Source organism: Pecten maximus, chromosome 10 (assembly GCF_902652985.1).
Source record: "Pecten maximus chromosome 10, xPecMax1.1, whole genome shotgun sequence".
Taxonomy (NCBI): Eukaryota; Metazoa; Mollusca; class Bivalvia; order Pectinida; family Pectinidae; genus Pecten; species Pecten maximus.
In genome coordinates this window covers 5,087,170-5,111,398 of record NC_047024.1, presented here as the reverse complement: position 1 = coordinate 5,111,398, position 24,229 = coordinate 5,087,170, and the positions used below count along the sequence as shown (strand labels likewise).

At 39.7% G+C, this 24,229-nt stretch overlaps 1 protein-coding gene across 2 annotated transcripts in view; it reads right to left on the bottom strand.

Moving 5' to 3' along the window:
• LOC117336075 overlaps positions 1 to 24,143 on the bottom strand; it is a 50,003-nt gene extending 25,860 nt beyond the window's left edge. Inside the window, exons 1-13 of one of the 2 annotated variants that reach the window (XM_033896442.1) lie at positions 24,042 to 24,143; positions 23,383 to 23,646; positions 22,390 to 22,513; positions 22,013 to 22,123; positions 21,608 to 21,706; positions 20,826 to 20,885; positions 19,455 to 19,592; positions 18,623 to 18,655; positions 16,684 to 16,778; positions 14,413 to 14,494; positions 12,899 to 12,988; positions 4,320 to 4,446; positions 3,920 to 3,999 (exon numbers count right to left, since the gene is read on the bottom strand). In XM_033896442.1, the coding sequence (XP_033752333.1) occupies positions 3,920 to 3,999; positions 4,320 to 4,446; positions 12,899 to 12,988; positions 14,413 to 14,494; positions 16,684 to 16,778; positions 18,623 to 18,655; positions 19,455 to 19,592; positions 20,826 to 20,885; positions 21,608 to 21,706; positions 22,013 to 22,123; positions 22,390 to 22,513; positions 23,383 to 23,555 (1,212 nt within the window). In that variant the 5' untranslated portion in view covers positions 23,556 to 23,646; positions 24,042 to 24,143. The remainder of the gene's footprint in view (positions 1 to 3,919; positions 4,000 to 4,319; positions 4,447 to 12,898; positions 12,989 to 14,412; positions 14,495 to 16,683; positions 16,779 to 18,622; positions 18,656 to 19,454; positions 19,593 to 20,825; positions 20,886 to 21,607; positions 21,707 to 22,012; positions 22,124 to 22,389; positions 22,514 to 23,382; positions 23,647 to 24,041) is intronic. The other variant, XM_033896443.1, reaches the window with a different exon arrangement.
• Positions 24,144 to 24,229: the final 86 nt, after the last annotated feature.

Sequence of the window (24,229 nt, the reverse complement as noted above, 5' to 3'; positions counted from 1 at the left end):
GTCTCCTCACCTACACACAGAATTCAGTCACATAACAATAGTCTCCTCACCTACACACAGAATTCAGTCACATAACAATAGTCTCCTCACCTACACAGAGAATTCAGTCACATAACAATAGTCTCCTCACCTACACAGAGAATTCAGTCACATAACAATAGTCTCCTCACCTACACAGAGAATTCAGTCACATAACAATAGTCTCCTCACCTACACAGAGAATTCAGTCACATAACAATAGTCTCCTCACCTACACAGAGAATTCAGTCACATAACAATAGTCTCCTCACCTACACAGAGAATTCAGTCACATAACAATAGTCTCCTCACCTACACAGAGAATTCAGTCACATAACAATAGTCTCCTCACCTACACAGAGAATTCAGTCACATAACAATAGTCTCCTCACCTACACAGAGAATTCAGTCACATAACAATAGTCTCCTCACCTACACAGAGAATTCAGTCACATAACAATAGTCTCCTCACCTACACAGAGAATTCAGTCACATAACAATAGTCTCCTCACCTACACACAGAATTCAGTCACATAACAATAGTCTCCTCACCTACACAGAGAATTCAGTCACATAACAATAGTCTCCTCACCTACACAGAGAATTCAGTCACATAACAATAGTCTCCTCACCTACACAGAGAATTCAGTTACATAACAATAGTCTCCTCACCTACACAGAGAATTCAGTCACATAACAATAGTCTCCTCACCTACACACATAGAATTCAGTCACATAACAACAGTCTCCTCACCAACACATATAATTCAGTCACATAACAATAGTCTCCTCACCAACACACAGAATTCAGTTACATAACAATAGTATTCTCACCTACACAGAGAATTCAGTCACATAACAATAGTCTCCTCACCTACACAGAGAATTCAGTCACATAACAATAGTCTCCTCACCTACACAGAGAATTCAGTCACATAACAATAGTCTCCTCACCTACACAGAGAATTCAGTCACATAACAATAGTCTCCTCACCTACACAGAGAATTCAGTCACATAACAACAGTCTCCTCACCTACACAGAGAATTCAGTCACATAACAATAGTCTCCTCACCTACACAGAGAATTCAGTCACATAACAATAGTCTCCTCACCTACACAGAGAATTCAGTCACATAACAATAGTCTCCTCACCTACACAGAGAATTCAGTCACATAACAATAGTCTCCTCACCTACGCAGAGAATTCAGTCACGTAACAACAGTCTCCTCACCTACACACAGAATTTAGTCACATAACAATAGTCTCCTCACCTACACACAGAGAATTCAGTCACATAACAATAGTCTCCTCACCTACACAGAGAATTCAGTCACATAACAATAGTCTCCTCACCTACACAGAGAATTCAATCACATAACAATAGTCTCCTCACCTACACAGAGAATTCAGTCACATAACAATAGTCTCCTCACCTACACAGAGAATTCAGTCACATAACAGTAGTCTCCTCACCTACACACAGAATTCAGTCACATAACAATAGTCTCCACACCTACACAGAGAATTCAGTCACATAACAATAGTCTCCTCACCTTACACAGAGAATTCAGTCACATAACAGTAGTCTCCTCACCTACACACAGAATTCAGTCACATAACAATAGTCTCCACACCTACACACAGAATTCAGTCACATAACAATAGTCTCCTCACTTACACAGAGAATTCAGTCACATAACAATAGTCTCCTCACCTACACACAGAATTCAGTCACATAACAATAGTCTCCTCACCTACACAGAGAATTCAGTCACATAACAACAGTCTCCTCACCTACACAGAGAATTCAGTCACATAACAATAGTCTCCTCACCTACACACAGAGAATTCATTCACATAACAATAGTCTCCTCACCTACACAGAGAATTCAGTCACATAACAACAGTCTCCTCACCAACACATAGAATTCAGTCACATAACAATAGTCTCCTCACCTACACAGAGAATTCAGTCACATAACAATAGTCTCCTCATCTACACACAGAATTCAGTCACATAACAATAGTCTCCTCACCAACACACAGAATTCAGTCACATAACAATAGTCTCCTCATCTACACACAGAATTCAGTCACATAACAATAGTCTCCTCATCTACACACAGAATTCAGTCACATAACAATAGTCTCCTCATCTACACACAGAATTCAGTCACATAACAATAGTCTCCTCATCTACACACAGAATTCAGTCACATAACAATAGTCTCCTCACCAACACACAGAATTCAGTCACATAACAATAGTCTTCTCACCTACACAGAGAATTCAGTCACATAACAATAGTCTCCTCACCTACACACAGAATTCAGTCACATAACAATAGTCTCCTCATCTACACACAGAATTCAGTCACATAACAATAGTCTCCTCATCTACACACAGAATTCAGTCACATAACAATAGTCTCCTCATCTACACACAGAATTCAGTCACATAACAATAGTCTCCTCACCTACACACAGAGAATTCAGTCACATAACAATAGTCTCCTCACCTACACAGAGAATTCAGTCACATAACAACAGTCTCCTCACCTAACACATAGAATTCAGTCACATAACAATAGTCTCCTCACCTACACAGAGAATTCAGTCACATAACAATAGTCTCCTCACCTACACAGAGAATTCAGTCACATAACAATAGTCTCCTCACCTACACAGAGAATTCAGTCACATAACAATAGTCTCCTCACCTACACACAGAATTCAGTCACATAACAATAGTCTCCTCACCTACACACAGAATTCAGTCACATAACAATAGTCTCCTCACAAACACAGAGAATTCAGTCACATATCAATAGTCTCCTCACCTACACACAGAATTCAGTCACATAACAATAGTCTCCTCACCTACACACAGAATTCAGTCACATAACAATAGTCTCCTCACCTAACACACAGAATTCAGTCACATAACAATAGTCTCCTCACCTACACACAGAATTCAGTCACATAACAATAGTCTCCTCACCTACACAGAGAATTCAGTCACATAACAATAGTCTCCTCACCTACACACAGAATTCAGTCACATAACAATAGTCTCCTCACCTACACAGAGAATTCAGTCACATAACAATAGTCTCCTCACCTACACAGAGAATTCAGTCACATAACAATAGTCTCCTCACCTACACAGAGAATTCAGTCACATAACAAGTCTCCTCACCTACACAGAGAATTCAGTCACATAACAATAGTCTCCTCACCTACACACAGAATTCAGTCACATAACAATAGTCTCCTCACCTACACACAGAATTCAGTCACATAACAATAGTCTCCTCACCTACACACAGAATTCAGTCACATAACAATAGTCTCCTCACCTACACACAGAATTCAGTCACATAACAATAGTCTCCACACCTACACAGAGAATTCAGTCACATAACAATAGTCTCCTCACCTACACAGAGAATTCAGTCACATAACAATAGTCTCCTCACCTACACAGAGAATTCAGTCACATAACAATAGTCTCCTCACCTACACACAGAATTCAGTCACATAAGAATAGTCTCCTCACCTACACACAGAATTCAGTCACATAACATGTTTTTTCATCTTATCTATGCCAAGAGTTTGGAGAAAAAACATACCAATATAAATCTTATTATGAATGACAGCATGTATTTTAAGAGAAATTTGTTTCTAAGAACAAAGTACAAATTTCTGTCTGATATTTTAACAAATTTAAACATTTCTGTGAAGTGGAATAGTCATTTCAAATCTTACATGTGTCAAGTTTTCACTGTAACAAACTGCGTTGTTATGCTAAATTAGATACTTCACTCATCATCAGTTTGTAAATATAAGTAGGTACAGTCTGTCTTCATAATTCAGAGAAAATGAAAGTAAATACCTACCTCATTCTGTACATATTCTACATGGTTTAGCCACTTCTTACAGTAGGGGATATCAAATCTGTTATTGAACTTGTCCAGAGCTGTTAAAAATAGCATCACAAACTATATAGTGTGATAACATTTACTGGTTAACAGGTTTAACAACCACAACAAGTGGTATTCTCTTACATACTACAACTGGAGGAAAACTAAACACATTGATATTAATTTAATTTAACTAAAAGGAAACGCATTTTCCTGTGGAAATGGTAGATGTTGTATGGAGATTACAAATAGTGTGGGTTACGTACAAATAATGTGAAAATTATATTGGTGCAGAAAATAACTTTTCCTAAGGATTTGGTAGTTTTGGTACACATTTTACATTGTTTTGTTGTTCAGACAAACTAACAAATTTTACCTTGTTTGTGTTGTTCAATCTCGGTCTTCACCTCCTTCCGTCGCTGAAGCTCCTGCATGTTGGACACAATGGCAGGGAACTTACTAATCTCATGGTTACATTCTCGGATCAACATACTGATGTAGTCCTGGATAGGAAGAGTTAAAATGTCTTAGTTATTACTTCTATCAGACATCCCCAGTAACCTCTCTCTCATGTACTGTACCTTCCCTATCAGACATCCCCAGTAACCTCTCTCTCATGTACTGTACCTTCCCTATCAGACATCCCCAGTAACCTCTCTCCCATGTACTGTACCTTCCCTATCAGACATCCCCAGTAACCTCTCTCTCATGTACTGTACCTTCCCTATCAGACATCCCCAGTAACCTCTCTCTCATGTACTGTACCTTCCCTATCAGACATCCCCAGTAACCTCTCTCTCATGTACTGTACCTTCCCTATCAGACATCCCCAGTAACCTCTCTCTCATGTACTGTACCTTCCCTATCAGACATCCCCAGTAACCTCTCTCTCATGTACCGTACCTTCCCTATCAGACATCCCCAGTAACCTCTCTCATGTACTGTACCTTCCCTATCAGACATCCCCAGTAACCTCTCTCATGTACTGTACCTTCCCTATCAGACATCCCCAGTAACCTCTCTCTCATGTACTGTACCTTCCCTATCAGACATCCCCAGTAACCTCTCTCTCATGTACTGTACCTTCCCTATCAGACATCCCCAGTAACCTCTCTCTCTCTCTCATGTACTGTACCTTCCCTATCAGACATCCCCAGTAACCTCTCTCTCATGTACTGTACCTTCCCTATCAGACATCCCCAGTAACCTCTCTCATGTACTGTACCTTCCCTATCAGACATCCTCAGTAACCTCTCTCCCATGTACTGTACCTTCCCTATCAGACATCCCCAGTAACCTCTCTCTCATGTACTGTACCTTCCCTATCAGACATCCCCAGTAACCTCTCTCTCATGTACTGTACCTTCCCTATCAGACATCCCCAGTAACCTCTCTCTCATGTACTGTACCTTCCCTATCAGACATCCCCAGTAACCTCTCTCTCATGTACTGTACCTTCCCTATCAGACATCCCCAGTAACCTCTCTCTCATGTACTGTACCTTCCCTATCAGACATCCCCAGTAACCTCTCTCTCATGTACTGTACCTTCCCTATCAGACATCCCCAGTAACCTCTCTCATGTACTGTACCTTCCCTATCAGACATCCCCAGTAACCTCTCTCTCATATACTGTACCTTCCCTATCAGACATCCCCAGTAACCTCTCTCATGTACTGTACCTTCCCTATCAGACATCCCCAGTAACCTCTCTCTCATGTACTGTACCTTCCCTATCAGACATCCCCAGTAACCTCTCTCTCCTGTACTGTACCTTCCCTATCAGACATCCCCAGTAACCTCTCTCTCCTGTACTGTACCTTCCCTATCAGACATCCCCAGTAACCTCTCTCTCATGTACTGTACCTTCCCTATCAGACATCCCCAGTAACCTCTCTCTCATGTACTGTACCTTCCCTATCAGACATCCCCAGTAACCTCTCTCTCATGTACTGTACCTTCCCTATCAGACATCCCCAGTAACCTCTCTCTCATGTACTGTACCTTCCCTATCAGACATCCCCAGTAACCTCTCTCTCATGTACTGTACCTTCCCTATCAGACATCCCCAGTAACCTCTCTCTCATGTACTGTACCTTCCCTATCAGACATCCCCAGTAACCTCTCTCTCTCTCATGTACTGTACCTTCCCTATAAGACATTCCCAGTAGCCTCTCTCTCATGTACTGTACCTTCCCTATCAGACATCCCCTGTAACCTCTCTCTCATGTACTGTACCTTCCCTATCAGACATCCCCAGTAACCTCTCTCTCATGTACTGTACCTTCCCTATCAGACATCCCCGGTAACCTCTCTCTCATGTACTGTACCTTCCCTATCAGACATCCCCAGTAACCTCTCTCCCATGTACTGTACCTTCCCTATCAGACATCCCCAGTAACCTCTCTCATGTACTGTACCTTCCCTATCAGACATCCCCAGTAACCTCTCTCTCATGTACTGTACCTTCCCTATCAGACATCCCCAGTAACCTCTCTCCCATGTACTGTACCTTCCCGATCAGACATCCCCAGTAACCTCTCTCTCATGTACCGTACCTTCCCTATCAGACATCCCCTGTAACCTCTCTCTCATGTACTGTACCTTCCCTATCAGACATCCCCAGTAACCTCTCTCTCATGTACTGTACCTTCCCTATCAGACATCCCCAGTAACCTCTCTCTCATGTACTGTACCTTCCCTATCAGACATCCCCAGTAACCTCTCTCTCATGTACTGTACCTTCCCTATCAGACATCCCCAGTAACCTCTCTCTCATGTACCGTACCTTCCCTATCAGACATCCCCAGTAACCTCTCTCATGTACCGTACCTTCCCTATCAGACATCCCCAGTAACCTCTCTCTCATGTACTGTACCTTCCCTATCAGACATCCCCAGTAACCTCTCTCTCATGTACTGTACCTTCCCTATCAGACATCCCCAGTAACCTCTCTCTCATGTACTGTACCTTCCCTATCAGACATCCCCAGTAACCTCTCTCTCATGTATTGTACCTTCCCTATCAGACATCCCCAGTAACCTCTCTCTCATGTACTGTACCTTCCCTATCAGACATCCCCAGTAACCTCTCTCTCATGTACTGTACCTTCCCTATCAGACATCCCCAGTAACCTCTCTCCCATGTACTGTACCTTCCCTATCAGACATCCCCAGTAACCTCTCTCTCATGTACTGTACCTTCCCTATCAGACATCCCCAGTAACCTCTCTCTCATGTACTGTACCTTCCCTATCAGACATCCCCAGTAACCTCTCTCATGTACTGTACCTTCCCTATCAGACATCCCCAGTAACCTCTCTCGTGTACTGTACCTTCCCTATCAGACATCCCCAGTAACCTCTCTCTCATGTACTGTACCTTCCCTATCAGACATCCCCAGTAACCTCTCTCTCATGTACTGTACCTTCCCTATCAGACATCCCCAGTAACCTCTCTCATGTACTGTACCTTCCCTATCAGACATCCTCAGTAACCTCTCTCCCATGTACTGTACCTTCCCTATCAGACATCCCCAGTAACCTCTCTCTCATGTACTGTACCTTCCCTATCAGACATCCCCAGTAACCTCTCTCTCATGTACTGTACCTTCCCTATCAGACATCCCCAGTAACCTCTCTCTCATGTACTGTACCTTCCCTATCAGACATCCCCAGTAACCTCTCTCTCATGTACTGTACCTTCCCTATCAGACATCCCCAGTAACCTCTCTCTCATGTACTGTACCTTCCCTATCAGACATCCCCAGTAACCTCTCTCTCATGTACTGTACCTTCCCTATCAGACATCCCCAGTAACCTCTCTCATGTACTGTACCTTCCCTATCAGACATCCCCAGTAACCCCTCTCTCATATACTGTACCTTCCCTATCAGACATCCCCAGTAACCTCTCTCATGTACTGTACCTTCCCTATCAGACATCCCCAGTAACCTCTCTCTCATGTACTGTACCTTCCCTATCAGACATCCCCAGTAACCTCTCTCTCCTGTACTGTACCTTCCCTATCAGACATCCCCAGTAACCTCTCTCTCCTGTACTGTACCTTCCCTATCAGACATCCCCAGTAACCTCTCTCTCATGTACTGTACCTTCCCTATCAGACATCCCCAGTAACCTCTCTCTCATGTACTGTACCTTCCCTATCAGACATCCCCAGTAACCTCTCTCTCATGTACTGTACCTTCCCTATCAGACATCCCCAGTAACCTCTCTCTCATGTACTGTACCTTCCCTATCAGACATCCCCAGTAACCTCTCTCTCATGTACTGTACCTTCCCTATCAGACATCCCCAGTAACCTCTCTCTCATGTACTGTACCTTCCCTATCAGACATCCCCAGTAACCTCTCTCTCTCTCTCATGTACTGTACCTTCCCTATAAGACATTCCCAGTAGCCTCTCTCTCATGTACTGTACCTTCCCTATCAGACATCCCCTGTAACCTCTCTCTCATGTACTGTACCTTCCCTATCAGACATCCCCAGTAACCTCTCTCTCATGTACTGTACCTTCCCTATCAGACATCCCCGGTAACCTCTCTCTCATGTACTGTACCTTCCCTATCAGACATCCCCAGTAACCTCTCTCTCATGTACTGTACCTTCCCTATCAGACATCCCCAGTAACCTCTCTCATGTACTGTACCTTCCCTATCAGACATCCCCAGTAACCTCTCTCTCATGTACTGTACCTTCCCTATCAGACATCCCCAGTAACCTCTCTCCCATGTACTGTACCTTCCCGATCAGACATCCCCAGTAACCTCTCTCTCATGTACCGTACCTTCCCTATCAGACATCCCCTGTAACCTCTCTCTCATGTACTGTACCTTCCCTATCAGACATCCCCAGTAACCTCTCTCTCATGTACTGTACCTTCCCTATCAGACATCCCCAGTAACCTCTCTCTCATGTACTGTACCTTCCCTATCAGACATCCCCAGTAACCTCTCTCTCATGTACTGTACCTTCCCTATCAGACATCCCCAGTAACCTCTCTCTCATGTACCGTACCTTCCCTATCAGACATCCCCAGTAACCTCTCTCATGTACCGTACCTTCCCTATCAGACATCCCCAGTAACCTCTCTCTCATGTACTGTACCTTCCCTATCAGACATCCCCAGTAACCTCTCTCTCATGTACTGTACCTTCCCTATCAGACATCCCCAGTAACCTCTCTCTCATGTACTGTACCTTCCCTATCAGACATCCCCAGTAACCTCTCTCTCATGTATTGTACCTTCCCTATCAGACATCCCCAGTAACCTCTCTCTCATGTACTGTACCTTCCCTATCAGACATCCCCAGTAACCTCTCTCTCATGTACTGTACCTTCCCTATCAGACATCCCCAGTAACCTCTCTCCCATGTACTGTACCTTCCCTATCAGACATCCCCAGTAACCTCTCTCTCATGTACTGTACCTTCCCTATCAGACATCCCCAGTAACCTCTCTCTCATGTACTGTACCTTCCCTATCAGACATCCCCAGTAACCTCTCTCATGTACTGTACCTTCCCTATCAGACATCCCCAGTAACCTCTCTCATGTACTGTACCTTCCCTATCAGACATCCCCAGTAACCTCTCTCTCATGTACTGTACCTTCCCTATCAGACATCCCCAGTAACCTCTCTCTCATGTACTGTACCTTCCCTATCAGACATCCCCAGTAACCTCTCTCTCATGTATTGTACCTTCCCTATCAGACATCCCCAGTAACCTCTCTCTCATGTACTGTACCTTCCCTATCAGACATCCCCAGTAACCTCTCTCTCATGTACTGTACCTTCCCTATCAGACATCCCCAGTAACCTCTCTCTCATGTACTGTACCTTCCCTATCAGACATCCCCAGTAACCTCTCCCTCATGTACTGTACCTTCCCTATCAGACATCCCCAGTAACCTCTCTCTCATGTACTGTACCTTCCCTATCAGACATCCCCAGTAACCTCTCTCTCATGTACTGTACCTTCCCTATCAGACATCCCCAGTAACCTCTCTCTCATGTACTGTACCTTCCCTATCAGACATCCCCAGTAACCTCTCTCTCATGTACTGTACCTTCCCTATCAGACATCCCCAGTAACCTCTCTCTCATGTACTGTACCTTCCCTATCAGACATCCCCAGTAACCTCTCTCTCTCTCTCATGTACTGTACCTTCCCTATCAGACATTCCCGGTAGCCTCTCTCTCATGTACTGTACCTTCCCTATCAGACATCCCCAGTAACCTCTCTCTCATGTACTGTACCTTCCCTATTAGACATCCCCAGTAACCTCTCTCTCATGTACTGTACTTTCCCTATCAGACATCCCCGGTAACCTCTCTCTCATGTACTGTACCTTCCCTATCAGACATCCCCAGTAACCTCTCTCCCATGTACTGGACCTTCCCTATCAGACATCCCCAGTAACCTCTCTCATGTACTGTACCTTCCCTATCAGACATCCCCAGTAACCTCTCTCTCATGTACTGTACCTTCCCTATCAGACATCCCCAGTAACCTCTCTCTCATGTACTGTACCTTCCCTATCAGACATCCCCAGTAACCCCTCTCTCATGTACTGTACCTTCCCTATCAGACATCCCCAGTAACCTCTCTCCTGTACTGTACCTTCCCTATCAGACATCCCCAGTAACCTCTCTCATGTACTGTACCTTCCCTATCAGACATCCCCAGTAACCTCTCTCCCATGTACTGTACCTTCCCGATCAGACATCCCCAGTAACCTCTCTCTCATGTACCGTACCTTCCCTATCAGACATCCCCTGTAACCTCTCTCTCATGTACCGTACCTTCCCTATCAGACATCCCCTGTAACCTTTCTTTCATGTACTGTACCTTCCCTATCAGACATCCCCAGTAACCTCTCTCTCATGTACTGTACCTTCCCTATTAGACATCCCCAGTAACCTCTCTCTCATGTACCGTACCTTCCCTATCAGACATCCCCAGTAACCTCTCTCTCATGTACTGTACCTTCCCTATCAGACATCCCCAGTAACCTCTCTCTCCTGTACTGTACCTTCCCTATCAGACATCCCCAGTAACCTCTCCCTCATGTACTGTACCTTCCCTATCAGACATCCCCAGTAACCTCTCTCTCTTGTACTGTACCTTCCCTATCAGACATCCCCGGTAACCTCTCTCATGTACTGTACCTTCCCTATCAGACATCCCCGGTAACCTCTCTCTCATGTACCGTACCTTCCCTATCAGACATCCCCAGTAACCTCTCTCTCATGTACTGTACCTTCCCTATCAGACATCCCCAGTAACCTCTCTCATGTACCGTACCTTCCCTATCAGACATCCCCAGTAACCTCTCTCATGTACTGTACCTTCCCTATCAGACATCCCCAGTAACCTCTCTCTCATGTACTGTACCTTCCCTATCAGACATCCCCAGTAACCTCTCTCTCATGTACTGTACCTTCCCTATCAGACATCCCCAGTAACCTCTCTCTCATGTATTGTACCTTCCCTATCAGACATCCCCAGTAACCTCTCTCTCATGTACTGTACCTTCCCTATCAGACATCCCCAGTAACCTCTCTCTCATGTACTGTACCTTCCCTATCAGACATCCCCAGTAACCTCTCTCATGTACTGTACCTTCCCTATCAGACATCCCCAGTAACCTCTCTCTCATGTACTGTACCTTCCCTATCAGACATCCCCAGTAACCTCTCTCTCATGTACTGAACCTTCCCAATTAGTTATTTCACCTGTAAAACACTTCTCCTTTAATTACTTCCTCAATCAGTTGCCTCCAATGACATTTAGCTCCCATTAAAGTTATCTCCCCTTTAAGATAACTCTCCCCTCAGTTACCTCCCTTGTCAGTTATATCCAGTAATGACTATCCTGAATTTTGTTTGAAAACATTACATTACTAACACCCCATTAGTTACCCACTAAAGATGTTTTTCCTCTCATAAACTTTAAGATACTTTACTGGTATTGTTTCTGGTGATATTGACATCTTATTTTTACAATTATTACAATTATACAAGTGACCATGTTAACATGACACCACTGTCAGGAAAATAAACAGAAAGTAGCACACACGTTCTTACCATGGGACCTTAAAGTAGCAGTACTTACCGTATTTGACCTAATAAGGGCGCAGGGCGCGGGTAATTGACAGTGGGGGCGCCCTTATTAAGATTAGTTATTCTGAAGTTTTATGAAACAGACTATACTTTATAGCAGAATACCCAAGGTTGTGGAAACGGAAAAATATTCAGTCATAAAAATATTCCAGATGAAGATATCTATTCATTATCATATATTAAGCTTAAACATGACTTGAATACTCCTGTAAACTCGTAAACCATGCCAGCTGATCTTTAGACCAGAGAACGTGTGTTCCACCATTTATGTTCAAATGGAACTCTTTTGTGTTCTATTTATAGAAACAGGTGATTTCCCAGATCATATCAGACATCGTTTTCTCTGACCTAATAATTGATTTACAATGTCTTTTACTAGCTTTCTGTTCTGAACAAAAGTTATTTATCAACAAGAATGAAGTCTTTACTTTATCTTCAAATAAAGATGGTAAGTTATTATTTGTATGTGTGTTTAGTTTTGGGTGCTCTGTGTACTGACATGTGATCATCTGTAGCCTGTAGGAATACACAAAATGTGGCGAAAACATGTGTTCCAGTTACTTAATTTGCTGAAGAAAATTGAACACATAAAGTAGCAAAATATTTCACATGAATTATTACTTTTGAACACCATTTTGACACTCAGTCAAAGATTTATTTCCTTGAAAAAAGGTAGGGGCGCTCTTATTAGGGCAGGCGCCCTTATTAGGTCAAATACGGTATATGCCATCATTTGGAAACAGAAACATAAAGTTTTACACTGACATATTATCTGTACACCGTCATTAAGAATCAGGGACACACATGTACTTACCACACGACTAACGGCAGCTTTACACTGACGGTACTTGTATGCCATCATCAGGAAAAAGCAGAAATAGGAACACACTGCTGTTGGATCAGCCTAAAAATATCATCACATGAAATTAAAAACATTAAAAGTAAAAACAAAATGTCTAATAACTCACAAGTCAATATTCTGATTAATGAAAACTTTTTTGTTGCGCCATCAAAAAAGGGACCATCTCCCTAAAAAGCTCACTTTTATCTCAGACAAGAATGACTACATTTAATACAAGTCAATAACCCTAATCCCCAGATTACTTTTAGTATATCTGATATAATTTTGTTGATCTTTACTTTATAATTTTAGGAGAAAATGCCAGTATTTCAAAAACATGTCATCTAAGCTCACGTCGTGTCAATGAGGTTTACATGTCATCTGTACACACGTCATGTCAATGAAGTTTACATATCATCTATACACACGTCATGTTAATGAAGTTTACATGTCATCTAAACACACGTCATGTTAATGAAGTTTACATGTCATCTATACACACGTCATGTTAATGAAGTTTATATGTCATATATACAGACATCATGTCAAAGAAGTTTACATGTCATATATACACACGTCATGTTAATAAAGTTTACATGTCATCTATACACACGTCATGTTAATGAAGTTTACATGTCATATATACATATCGTGTCAATGAAGTTTACATGTCATATATACACACGTCATGTTAATGAGGTTTACATTTCATCTATACACACGTCGTGTCAATGAAGTTTACATGTCATCTATACACACATCGTGTCAATGAAGTTTACATGTCATCTATACACACGTCATGTTAATGAGGTTTACATGTCATCTATACACACGTCGTGTCAATGAAGTTTACATGTCATCTATACACACATCGTGTCAATGAAGTTTACATGTCATCTATACACACGTCATGTAAATGAGGTTTACATGTCATCTATACACACGTCGTGTCAATGAAGTTTACATGTCATCTATACACACGTCATGTTAATGAGGTTTACATGTCATCTATACACACCTCGTGTCAATGAAGTTTACATTTCATCTATACACACGTCATGTCAATGAAGTTTACATGTCATCTATACACACGTCATGTTAATGAAGTTTATATGTCATATATACAGACATGATGTCAAAGAAGTTTACATGTCATCTATACACACCTCGTGTCCATGAAGTTTACATGTCATCTATACACACCTCGTGTCCATGAAGTTTACATGTCATCTATACACACGTCATGTTAATAAAGTTTACATGTCATCTATACACACGTCATGTTAATAAAGTTTACATGTCATCTATACACACGTCGTGTCAATAAAGTTTACATGTCATCTATACACACGTCATGTCAATGAGGTTTACATATCATCTATACACACGTCATGTTAATGAGGTTTACATGTCATATATACACACGTCATGTTAATGAAATTTACATGTCATCATCATCACAATTAATGAACACTCCAATGTTATACCTCGACTAAATCCTCCGAGTCAAAAGGTGTTTCGGCATAAAACATTTTTTCTGCAGTGCGCAGTGCAAGGTTTATCGTCCATCTATGAAATACATAACCAAGGTGCCACAACATGTAGATCAGTGACACATACAACAAAGAAGGAAAAATCACTTATATTATAATACTAACAAAGTGTTGTACAACAAAGAAGGAAAAAATCACTTATATTATAATACTAACAAAGTGTTGTACGACAAAGTAGAAAAAACAGTACTGGACAACAAAGAAGAAAAATAATCATCATTTTACAAATTGAAATACAGTGCCGTACACCTAAAAAGGAGTACATTCATTACATGTAATGAATAAAGACGCTGTATTCCATAGTAATGATAGGCAGTTAACATTTTACGTGAATATTTCAGTGATGTCTTCATGCAGGTAATTACGTGGTATCCTTTTATACAAAATTCAACATGCATATCTAATTATGAGAATAGTAACAAAACACAACACATTTATATGTTTACAACACTGATAAAAAAACAGAAAGTTTTCTTCCTCAATAACGTAATAAATCCATATTTATAAATCAGTTGATGTTACATGCAAATGACGTAACTTCATAGAAGAGGGGACAAACCCTAGTAAGGCAGACAATACAGGTGGGGTGGGGACAAACCCTAGGAAGGTAGATGATACAGGTGGGGTGGGGACAAACCCTAGGAAGGTAGATGATACAGGTGGGGTGGGGACAAACCCTAGGAAGGTAGATGATACAGGTGGGGTGGGGACAAACCCTAGGAAGATAGATGATACAGGTGGGGTGGGGACAAACCCTAGGAAGGTAGATGATACAGGTGGGGTGGGGACAAACCCTAGGAAGGTAGATGATACAGGTGGGGTGGGGACAAACCCTAGTAAGGTAGATGATACAGGTGGGGTGGGGACAAACCCTAGTTAGGTAGATGATACAGGTGGGGTGGGGACAAACCCTAGTTAGGTAGATGATACAGGTGGGGTGGGGACAAACCCTAGTAAGGTAGATGATACAGGTGGGGTGGGGACAAACCCTAGTAAGGTAGATGATACAGGTGGGGTGGGGACAAACCCTAGTTAGGTAGATGATACAGGTGGGGTGGGGACAAACCCTAGGAAGGTAGATGATACAGGTGGGGTGGGGACAAACCCTAGTAAGGTAGATGATACAGGTGGGGTGGGGACAAACCCTAGTTAGGTAGATGATACAGGTGGGGTGGGGACAAACCCTAGGAAGGTAGATGATACAGGTGGGGTGGGGACAAACCCTAGTAAGGTAGATGATACAGGTGGGGTGGGGACAAACCCTAGGAAGGTAGATGATACAGGTGGGGTGGGGACAAACCCTAGTAAGGTAGATGATACAGGTGAGGTGGGGACAAACCCTAGTTAGGTAGATGATACAGGTGGGGTGGGGACAAACCCTAGGAAGGTAGATGATACAGGTGGGGTGGGGACAAACCCTAGTTAGGTAGATGATACAGGTGGGGTGGGGACAAACCCTAGTAAGGTAGATGATACAGGTGGGGTGGGGACAAACCCTAGGAAGGTAGATGGTACAGGTGGGGTAGGGACAAACCCTAGGAAGGTAGATGGTACAGGTGGGGTGGGGACAAACCCTAGGAAGGTAGATGACACAGGTGGGGTGGGGACAAACCCTAGTTAGGTAGATGATACAAGTGGGGTGGGGACAAACCCTAGTAAGGCAGACAATACAGGTGGGGTGGGGACAAACCCTAGGAAGGTAGATGATACAGGTGGGGTGGGGACAAATCCTAGGAAGGTAGATGATACAGGTGGGGTGGGGACAAACCCTAGTTAGGTAGATGATACAGGTGGGGTGGGGACAAACCCTAGGAAGGTAGATGATACAGGTGGGGTGGGGACAAACCCTAGTTAGGTAGATCATACAGGTGGGGTGGGGACAAACCCTAGGAAGGTAGATGATACAGGTGGGGTGGGGACAAACCCTAGTTAGGCAGACAATACAGGTGGGGTGGGGACAAACCCTGGGAAGGTAGATGATACAGGTGGGGTGGGGACAAACCCTAGTTAGGTAGATCATACAGGTGGGGTGGGGACAAACCCTAGGAAGGTAGATCATACAGGTGGGGTGGGGACAAACCCTAGGAAGGTAGATGATACAGGTGAGGTGGGGACAAACCCTAGGAAGGTAGATGATACAGGTTAGGTGGGGACAAACCCGAGGAAGGCAGATTATACAGGTGAGAAGAGACATGTTGTAATTACCTGTCATTGAGGAGGAGGTCGGTGGTGAATGTGTTTGGTACAAAAGAGTTGACAAGAGCACATAACACTCTACTGTCAACAAAGTCATCTATTGTCTGAAATAGAATACAAATTATAAAATCTAACTGTAAAACGACACAGTACTTAAGATATATCAATGTTCTCTATACACACTTCAAAATACACAATAAACTATGCAAAACGTTACCTACAGGAAGCCATGGTTATCATGTGTCTTGTTGTTGCTGTGGTGATGCCCATCAGTACACCGTCCACATAATAAGGTATTATTAAATAAACCAAACAAAGGACATGCAGATATCGAAAACACATGCAACATATTTAGGTGAGATCATACCATTTTCTGCCATGACTAGATATCCATGTATATATATCCTCCTAGAAATATCCATTGATACATAATGCATAAATTAACACTATATACCAGCTTAAAGTACATTAGAATAGGGAAATAGTAACCAGTAATCAAAACAAGATGGCCCCCACCCCAATGATATCTATTGGTTTGATACAGGTATCACCTTTTCATCTTTCCTCTGATCATCTCTATATTTTATACAGGTATTATCTTTTCATCTTCCCTCTGATCATCTCTATATTTGATACAGGTATCACCTTTTCACCTTTCCTCTGATCATCTCTATATTTTATACAGGTATCACCTTTTCATCTTTCCTCTGATCATCGCTATATTTTATACAGGTATCACCTTTTCACCTTTCCTCTGATCATCTCTATATTTTATACAGGTATCACCTTTTCACCTTTCCTTTTATCATCTCTATATTTTATACAGGTATCACCTTTCCTCTGATCATCTCTATATTTTATACAGGTATCACCTTTTCATCTTTCCTCTGATCATCTCTATATTTTATACAGGTATCACCTTTTCACCTTTCCTCTTATCATCTCTATATTTTATACAGGTATCACCTTTTCATCTTTCCTCTTATCATCTCTATATTTTATACAGGTATCACCTTTTCACCTTTCCTCTGATCATCTCTATATTTTATACAGGTACAGTGTATCACCTTTTCATCTTTCCTCTGATCATCGCTATATTTTATACAGGTATCACCTTTTCACCTTTCCTCTGATCATCTCTATATTTTATACAGGTATCACCTTTTCATCTTCCCTCTGATCATCTCTATATTTTTATATCACATACTTGTCTGAAGTGAATGAATTATTTAGTAATGTATTATAAAACTTGTTCTGAAGTGTTTGAAATTGTTCTATTAAATTCAGAATGTCTTAAAATGTTTGTATTGTTTCATTGTCACTGTGTGTATTGTTTTCATTGTCACTGTGTGTATTGTTTTCATTGTCACTGTGTGTATTGTTTTTATTATCACTGTGTGTATTGTTTTCATTGTCACATGTGTGTATTGTTTTATTGTCACTGTGTGTATTGTTTTCATTGTCACTGTGTGTATTGTTTTCATTGTCACTGTGTGTATTGTTTTCATTGTCACTGTGTGTATTGTTTTCATTGTCACTGTGTGTATTGTTTTCATTGTCACTGTGTGTATTGTTTTCATTGTCACTGTGTATTGTTTTCATTGTCACTGTGTGTATTGTTTTCATTGTCACTGTGTGTATTGTTTTCATTGTCATTGTGTGTATTGTTTTCATTGTCACTGTGTATTGTTTTCATTGTCACTGTGTATTGTTTTCATTGTCACTGTGTGTATTGTTTTCATTGTCACTGTGTGTATTGTTTTCATTGTCACTCACATGTGTGTATTGTTTTCATTGTCACTATGTGTATTGTGTTAACCAAACCAAAACACCATGATACCATCATAATATCAAGGTAATATAACCTCCTCAAAACTGATAGCTGATGATTCACTTGAGGAGATTTCAGATCAATGTATATACCTCAGTTTGAACTAGGTATACTTACATGGCAGGCCAGATTTCTCCCATCTCTTGTGGTCTGTAAAAAATCAATTCCAGAACAATGACTGTTAAGTATTCTACCAACATTATCACTGTATATTGTATGTATGTACTCGGTTCAGGACAGTCCAGATATCAATATTCATTATTTATAAATTCAACTAAATTCCTTCTGATCAAATTGAAAAAAAGTTTCTCTGAATTCTTAATGTACATGTGTATTGTATAAATGTCTGAGGGACAAAAGCAGAAAGGAGAAACACAAATTAAATCAGTTCAAGTAGAGAAAGATGATACAATTAATGAGACAATGATCCCTGAAAAATTTATTTTTTTATCTCATACAATTCACAGTACAATAGGTCTCCCAGACTCCCATCATACATAATATCATACAATTCACAGTACAATTGGTCTCCCAGACTCCCATCATACATAATATCATACAATTCACAGTACAATAGGTCTCCCATCATAGGTAAATCAACACATTATACCATCCCTTGTATTTTCACCAAACCATTTATTTTTAATTTCATAATTAATCAATACATTGGAGCTGTTGGTTGTTTAAGGGTATAACTGATTAAATGAGAGTATATATATATACATTGTATTCAGTAGTAGTTTTATGGAACAATATTAATCATATTGTCTTGATGTTTGACAAATGTTATTTGGTTTGATTAAATCATGTGGTACCTCTGTCACTGTGAAATACATTTATGTGTTTGTGTTTTGTTTATCTTATTGGTGAAGTTAAAGGTGAACTGGGAATCTGATGTAGCAAAAGGGTCGATAAAGACACTAAGTCTGCTATGATAGGTGTTACATACCCTGAGTTGATAGTTCACCATTTCCAAGATACATTCATCAGGACTGGGGTAGTTTCCATATTCCCTTTTCTTCTTCTTGAAGTTTTTCACCCACTCAGCATTCGGGAATTTAACCCAATCCTCCATAACATCATCTGACTGGAAAAAGAAACATCACACATACTAGTAGATGTTACAAAGATGGCGTTCAATGGTTGTATACTAGTCCAGCATTGTGTCTCTGTACCATAAAACAATGAGACACCAAGTAAAAATGACAGGAAAACCTGGATATCTATTATCATGATTTACTATCATCATGTTTCTCATGATACAAAATAACAAAATTGAAACTGAAGTTCTACATTTAGATATGTTATTGATTTGATTGTAATTTAAGTATTATACCTGTTTAATTTTCATCATTATATACAAGTGATTTTTACCAAGTGGCTTTTGTACTATACACTGACAATAAGTATACAGAAGTCTTACGATGTATAAAGCAGCCTTGTATCATTGATCCTATCATATCTGATGGTTTATACTGTATACACTACTGTTAATCACAGAACATTATACAGTTTGCACACTGAAATATTTTTTTATCTGAAAATCACACTCAAAACAGGAAACTAAAAAAATAATCTAAATCTGAAACAAGAAATCTAAATGGTAACCGTAATGCCCTATAAAGCCAAACTTTAGATGGTTATTTTAAACATTTGTATAATATCTTAATGATCTTAACATCATTACCAATACAAAAGAAGAGGTGATTGATTAATCTTTTCTTTAAAATTGAATTTACCAAATGATTACAGACCACCTAGACCAGTCTTTGTTAAATGACTGATATAGAGTGTATACATTATAACCAACACGTATCAGAAATGGTTAAATGATGCTAGGTAAATATATAACATAGTACACAAATAAACACTGTCATATGTTAGTCTGTTAAATCAGCAACTGTTTCTATGGTTAGAAAGGTGTTAGACAAACAGAAATACCAATCCCCACTGTATCAATATCAAGATGATTTTTATTATGATCATAGCTTCATTCATTTAAATGGTAAGTCACAGTCAAAACAATGCCAACAAAATATTCTCACAAGCACAACCAAAATATTCCCCATACCAAGTAGAAATCGGATTCTATAGAAAAAAAAGATTTTTAAATAGCATCAACAGACAATTAAGAAGAATGTATATCTAGTTACCCATTCAGAAATACAAAGGAATAAGTATATATATCATACATTTTAGTTATAAAAGAATGATAAACACTTTATGCAGAAATAAGAAGAAATTAATTTTAGACAATAGAAGACAACTGATCACCATTTTAGAGATGTATACCATATACCCAGTAGAGAGTAAGACAAACCATAAGGTCATGTATTGGTGATGGAGTACATGTACTCAGATCGATGGAGTCTAAAGTACCCTACAGAGGAACACAAGTCATAAGTTAAGACATGCAAAACTGAATTCTATACTTTCTGTTTAACAATTCATATCTTTCTATTAAGATTAAAATAAATGAGGCATTAGTCCTGTAAACTGCTACGGATCAGATGTGCTTTTAGTTTTAATGGGCAAATTACCGATAGTGTTCATTATCATTTATCAGAAACTCCAATTTAAGATGATTTCTTCCCATAAGTCAGTACTCATTTGTACAGCTAGGTGGTACTGGATATAACACATCAGTAAATACAGTGCTAATAAGATCATTTTATCACATAAGTTTATGTGATATACCCTCAAGCTTTTTTTCATTTGTCACAATATGGATAATGATGTGACGTCATGAACTGTAAATGCTGCAACAAAATGGATGTCACTGCTTAAGTTCTCCACAGTATGACTTATAAACCTGTCAAAATGTTTTTTTTAAGTTATTTGATAAAAATGTAATTCAAGTTTTCCTTTCTTATTTCTTTTGACTCATTTCATAAAATCTCACATGAAATAAAAACTTATTTAATATCCTATATCTGTCAAGTCAATATTGAATAGCTTGGGCACTGAGCTGACCATTATGGTTCAGAAAATGTACAAAACCTGCAATGAATATTTTGATCATTCATTATTGTACAACTGTTCAATATACTTATTTAATACTGAAAATATTTATAACAAAATTCAGAAATACTTCATCCTTACACTATCCTCTCCAGCTGCTGAACCAGATCCAAACCCCGACAGTAATGACTTCTTGGGTTTTTTACTTTTCTTCTTTTTGGGAGGTGGTTCTGGTGTCCACTGGGGAAAAAAGTTTTGTTTTAAAAGCTTTGAATTGTTATTAATTTGCTGCATCTAAACTTTATAATTTATTTTATTTTTTTATATTATAACAAAGACATTTACTGTATTTATAATTCACATCCTGTTTTGAAGTTAGAAGTTTGTGAAGATTGTGTCAAAGCTTTTATATTTACTGTAACATACTGACCCCAGAAGGTTGACCACACCTAATCAGATCACGAAACTGTTTTATTCATAACACTTCAAATCAATCTGACAATTGACAATTAAAAAATTAACATCCATTGTACAAAATACTCTTACTTTGAATGGAATCTGTGTGAGTACATCCAAGTCTTCGTGTTGTAGGTATTCTGCCCTCTCCCATACAAACCAGATATCATGGCTTATCAATCGCCACAGTAAATCAAACACCTTAATAAAAACAAACAATGCTATCTATTATTGTACACAGCCACACAGACTATTCACTTATGTTATATCAAATTTATATCAAATTTCTCTGTCCTATCTGAAAACATGTAGCTAGAATGGAAAGAGGGAAGGGGTGAGGGGGCATCAACCCCCAGAAATGTTTTGATGAGCGTGTTGTTAGATTATAACTTAACACATGATCTATGAACTGTGTTGAGGTCCTCGCATGCAAAAAATAGCAGGGGTCCTGCAAACTTTAAACCTACGTGATCTGCACTCCTCATAGCAAACAGTCTTGAGTCAACAGCAACATCATCTGGTAAAACCTGACATGTCTTCAGTTCATCCACCACCCACTCCACCCTTGTCTGTTTCTGCTGTTGGGAAAGGCTGAAACAATATCCTTTCATTAAAATAAATCTGTTAAATACAAAGGATCAGTGCAATGCATTACTGTCAATAAGCCTAGTTTTGAAATTACCACACACCAGTAAAATAAAGTGATGAACCAAATATCAATATTTAAATATTGATCTCACATCAACACAAGTTTTTTATTTGTTTTATATAGGTTTTACAAATACAGTATATACTGATATCCTTTTGTACACCACGATGCCAAGGAGGGGGTTCATCTGAGACTGGCTATATTGTACTTAAGATTTCATCTCATATTGTGTGCATGTATTTGATTATAACCCATGTGAACCCAATATTGGAAAATAAATTTTGTATCTTGCATCTTGTAAAGGAGAAATATTAAAGGAAATTCAAAGAGAAGAAAAATAGCTTTCTTCACAGGTTCTTGTGATGAAAAGATTTTTTTAATATAATTTTCTCTAAAATACTTTTGAAGTAAATGGACAATTTTTACTAAGAAAGGAAAATCACTGAATATTATAAATGCTATTACAAAACAAACAAACATGAAATATTGTTTCTATATAATTTAGTTTAAACAGTATTTTTTCTGAAAGTTTTACAAAAACAAGCATTTTTTAACAGAGTAATAGGGGATCAGAAAACAACTTAAAGCTAAATTACTCTCCCCAATTAGGATATATATAGTGATAACATAATCTAAACAGGGACAGAGTGTGTATTTAAAATACTGATATAAGATATTAGCACTGATCTTAGTGCCCAAATGTAGTCTATGCAAACATGTCCGGTAATGCTTGCATTAAACAATTGTCAAATGCTCAGTTTTCAGCCTCATGACTAATTTTACTGATTTCTGATCTCAAATTTAATCGTACTCATCAAAACTCTCCAGTCGCTTTATGTCCCTGCCAGTGATGCTTTCAAGGAGGAACTTCATGTGTGTTCCTGTTAGTAAGTCCATCAGAGCATTGTTCAGTAAGTGGTCATAAGGCATCAACCGCAGGTTTACCCAGGCAGTATAGCCATTTATCTTGGTCCTCATCGACATAATTACTGATATATGGTACAATAGTGGATGGTATCCTTTTTCTTGTTTATGCTTATTTGTCGAATAAGCAACAGCTTAAACACTATGTGTCCTGAAAAAGAAAGATAACACACATGCATGGTTATATATAGCATAAACAAAATATACAGCATAAGATTCCCATTTAACGGACAAAAATATCCGTTCCTTGTAATTTTAATAAAAGAAAAATGTACCAAATATTTTGAACGCATTATCCGTATAGCAAAAGAGATCACTAGTCGGACGATTTATAATTGACATTAGTATTTCAATTGTGGAGAAGTCAACTTAACTCTACTGTACTGTAACAAGTTAGCTTGTCAATTTCATAGACATCCACACATGTATCTCTACACGAGCGAAGAAAAATAAGAATTTGCTTCTTGCGGCTAACAAGTGGATGCTTTTGTTGGGGCAATATGGATGAATCAAACACGTGATACTAGCTACAATTTCAAACATTACCTTATATGCGTATTTATCCGCATTACTGTCATCTGTGGGCCGCCATTTGTAAACAGTAACTATTCTATTCGGAACTCTCGCACTCATACCACTGAAGAAATCTATGCCGTACAAAAACTCCGAGTGGTATTTTGGAAAGAGTTTCCTCCCTTTAGGAGGGAATGTGAGTGTTCGTTTCCGCCATTCCG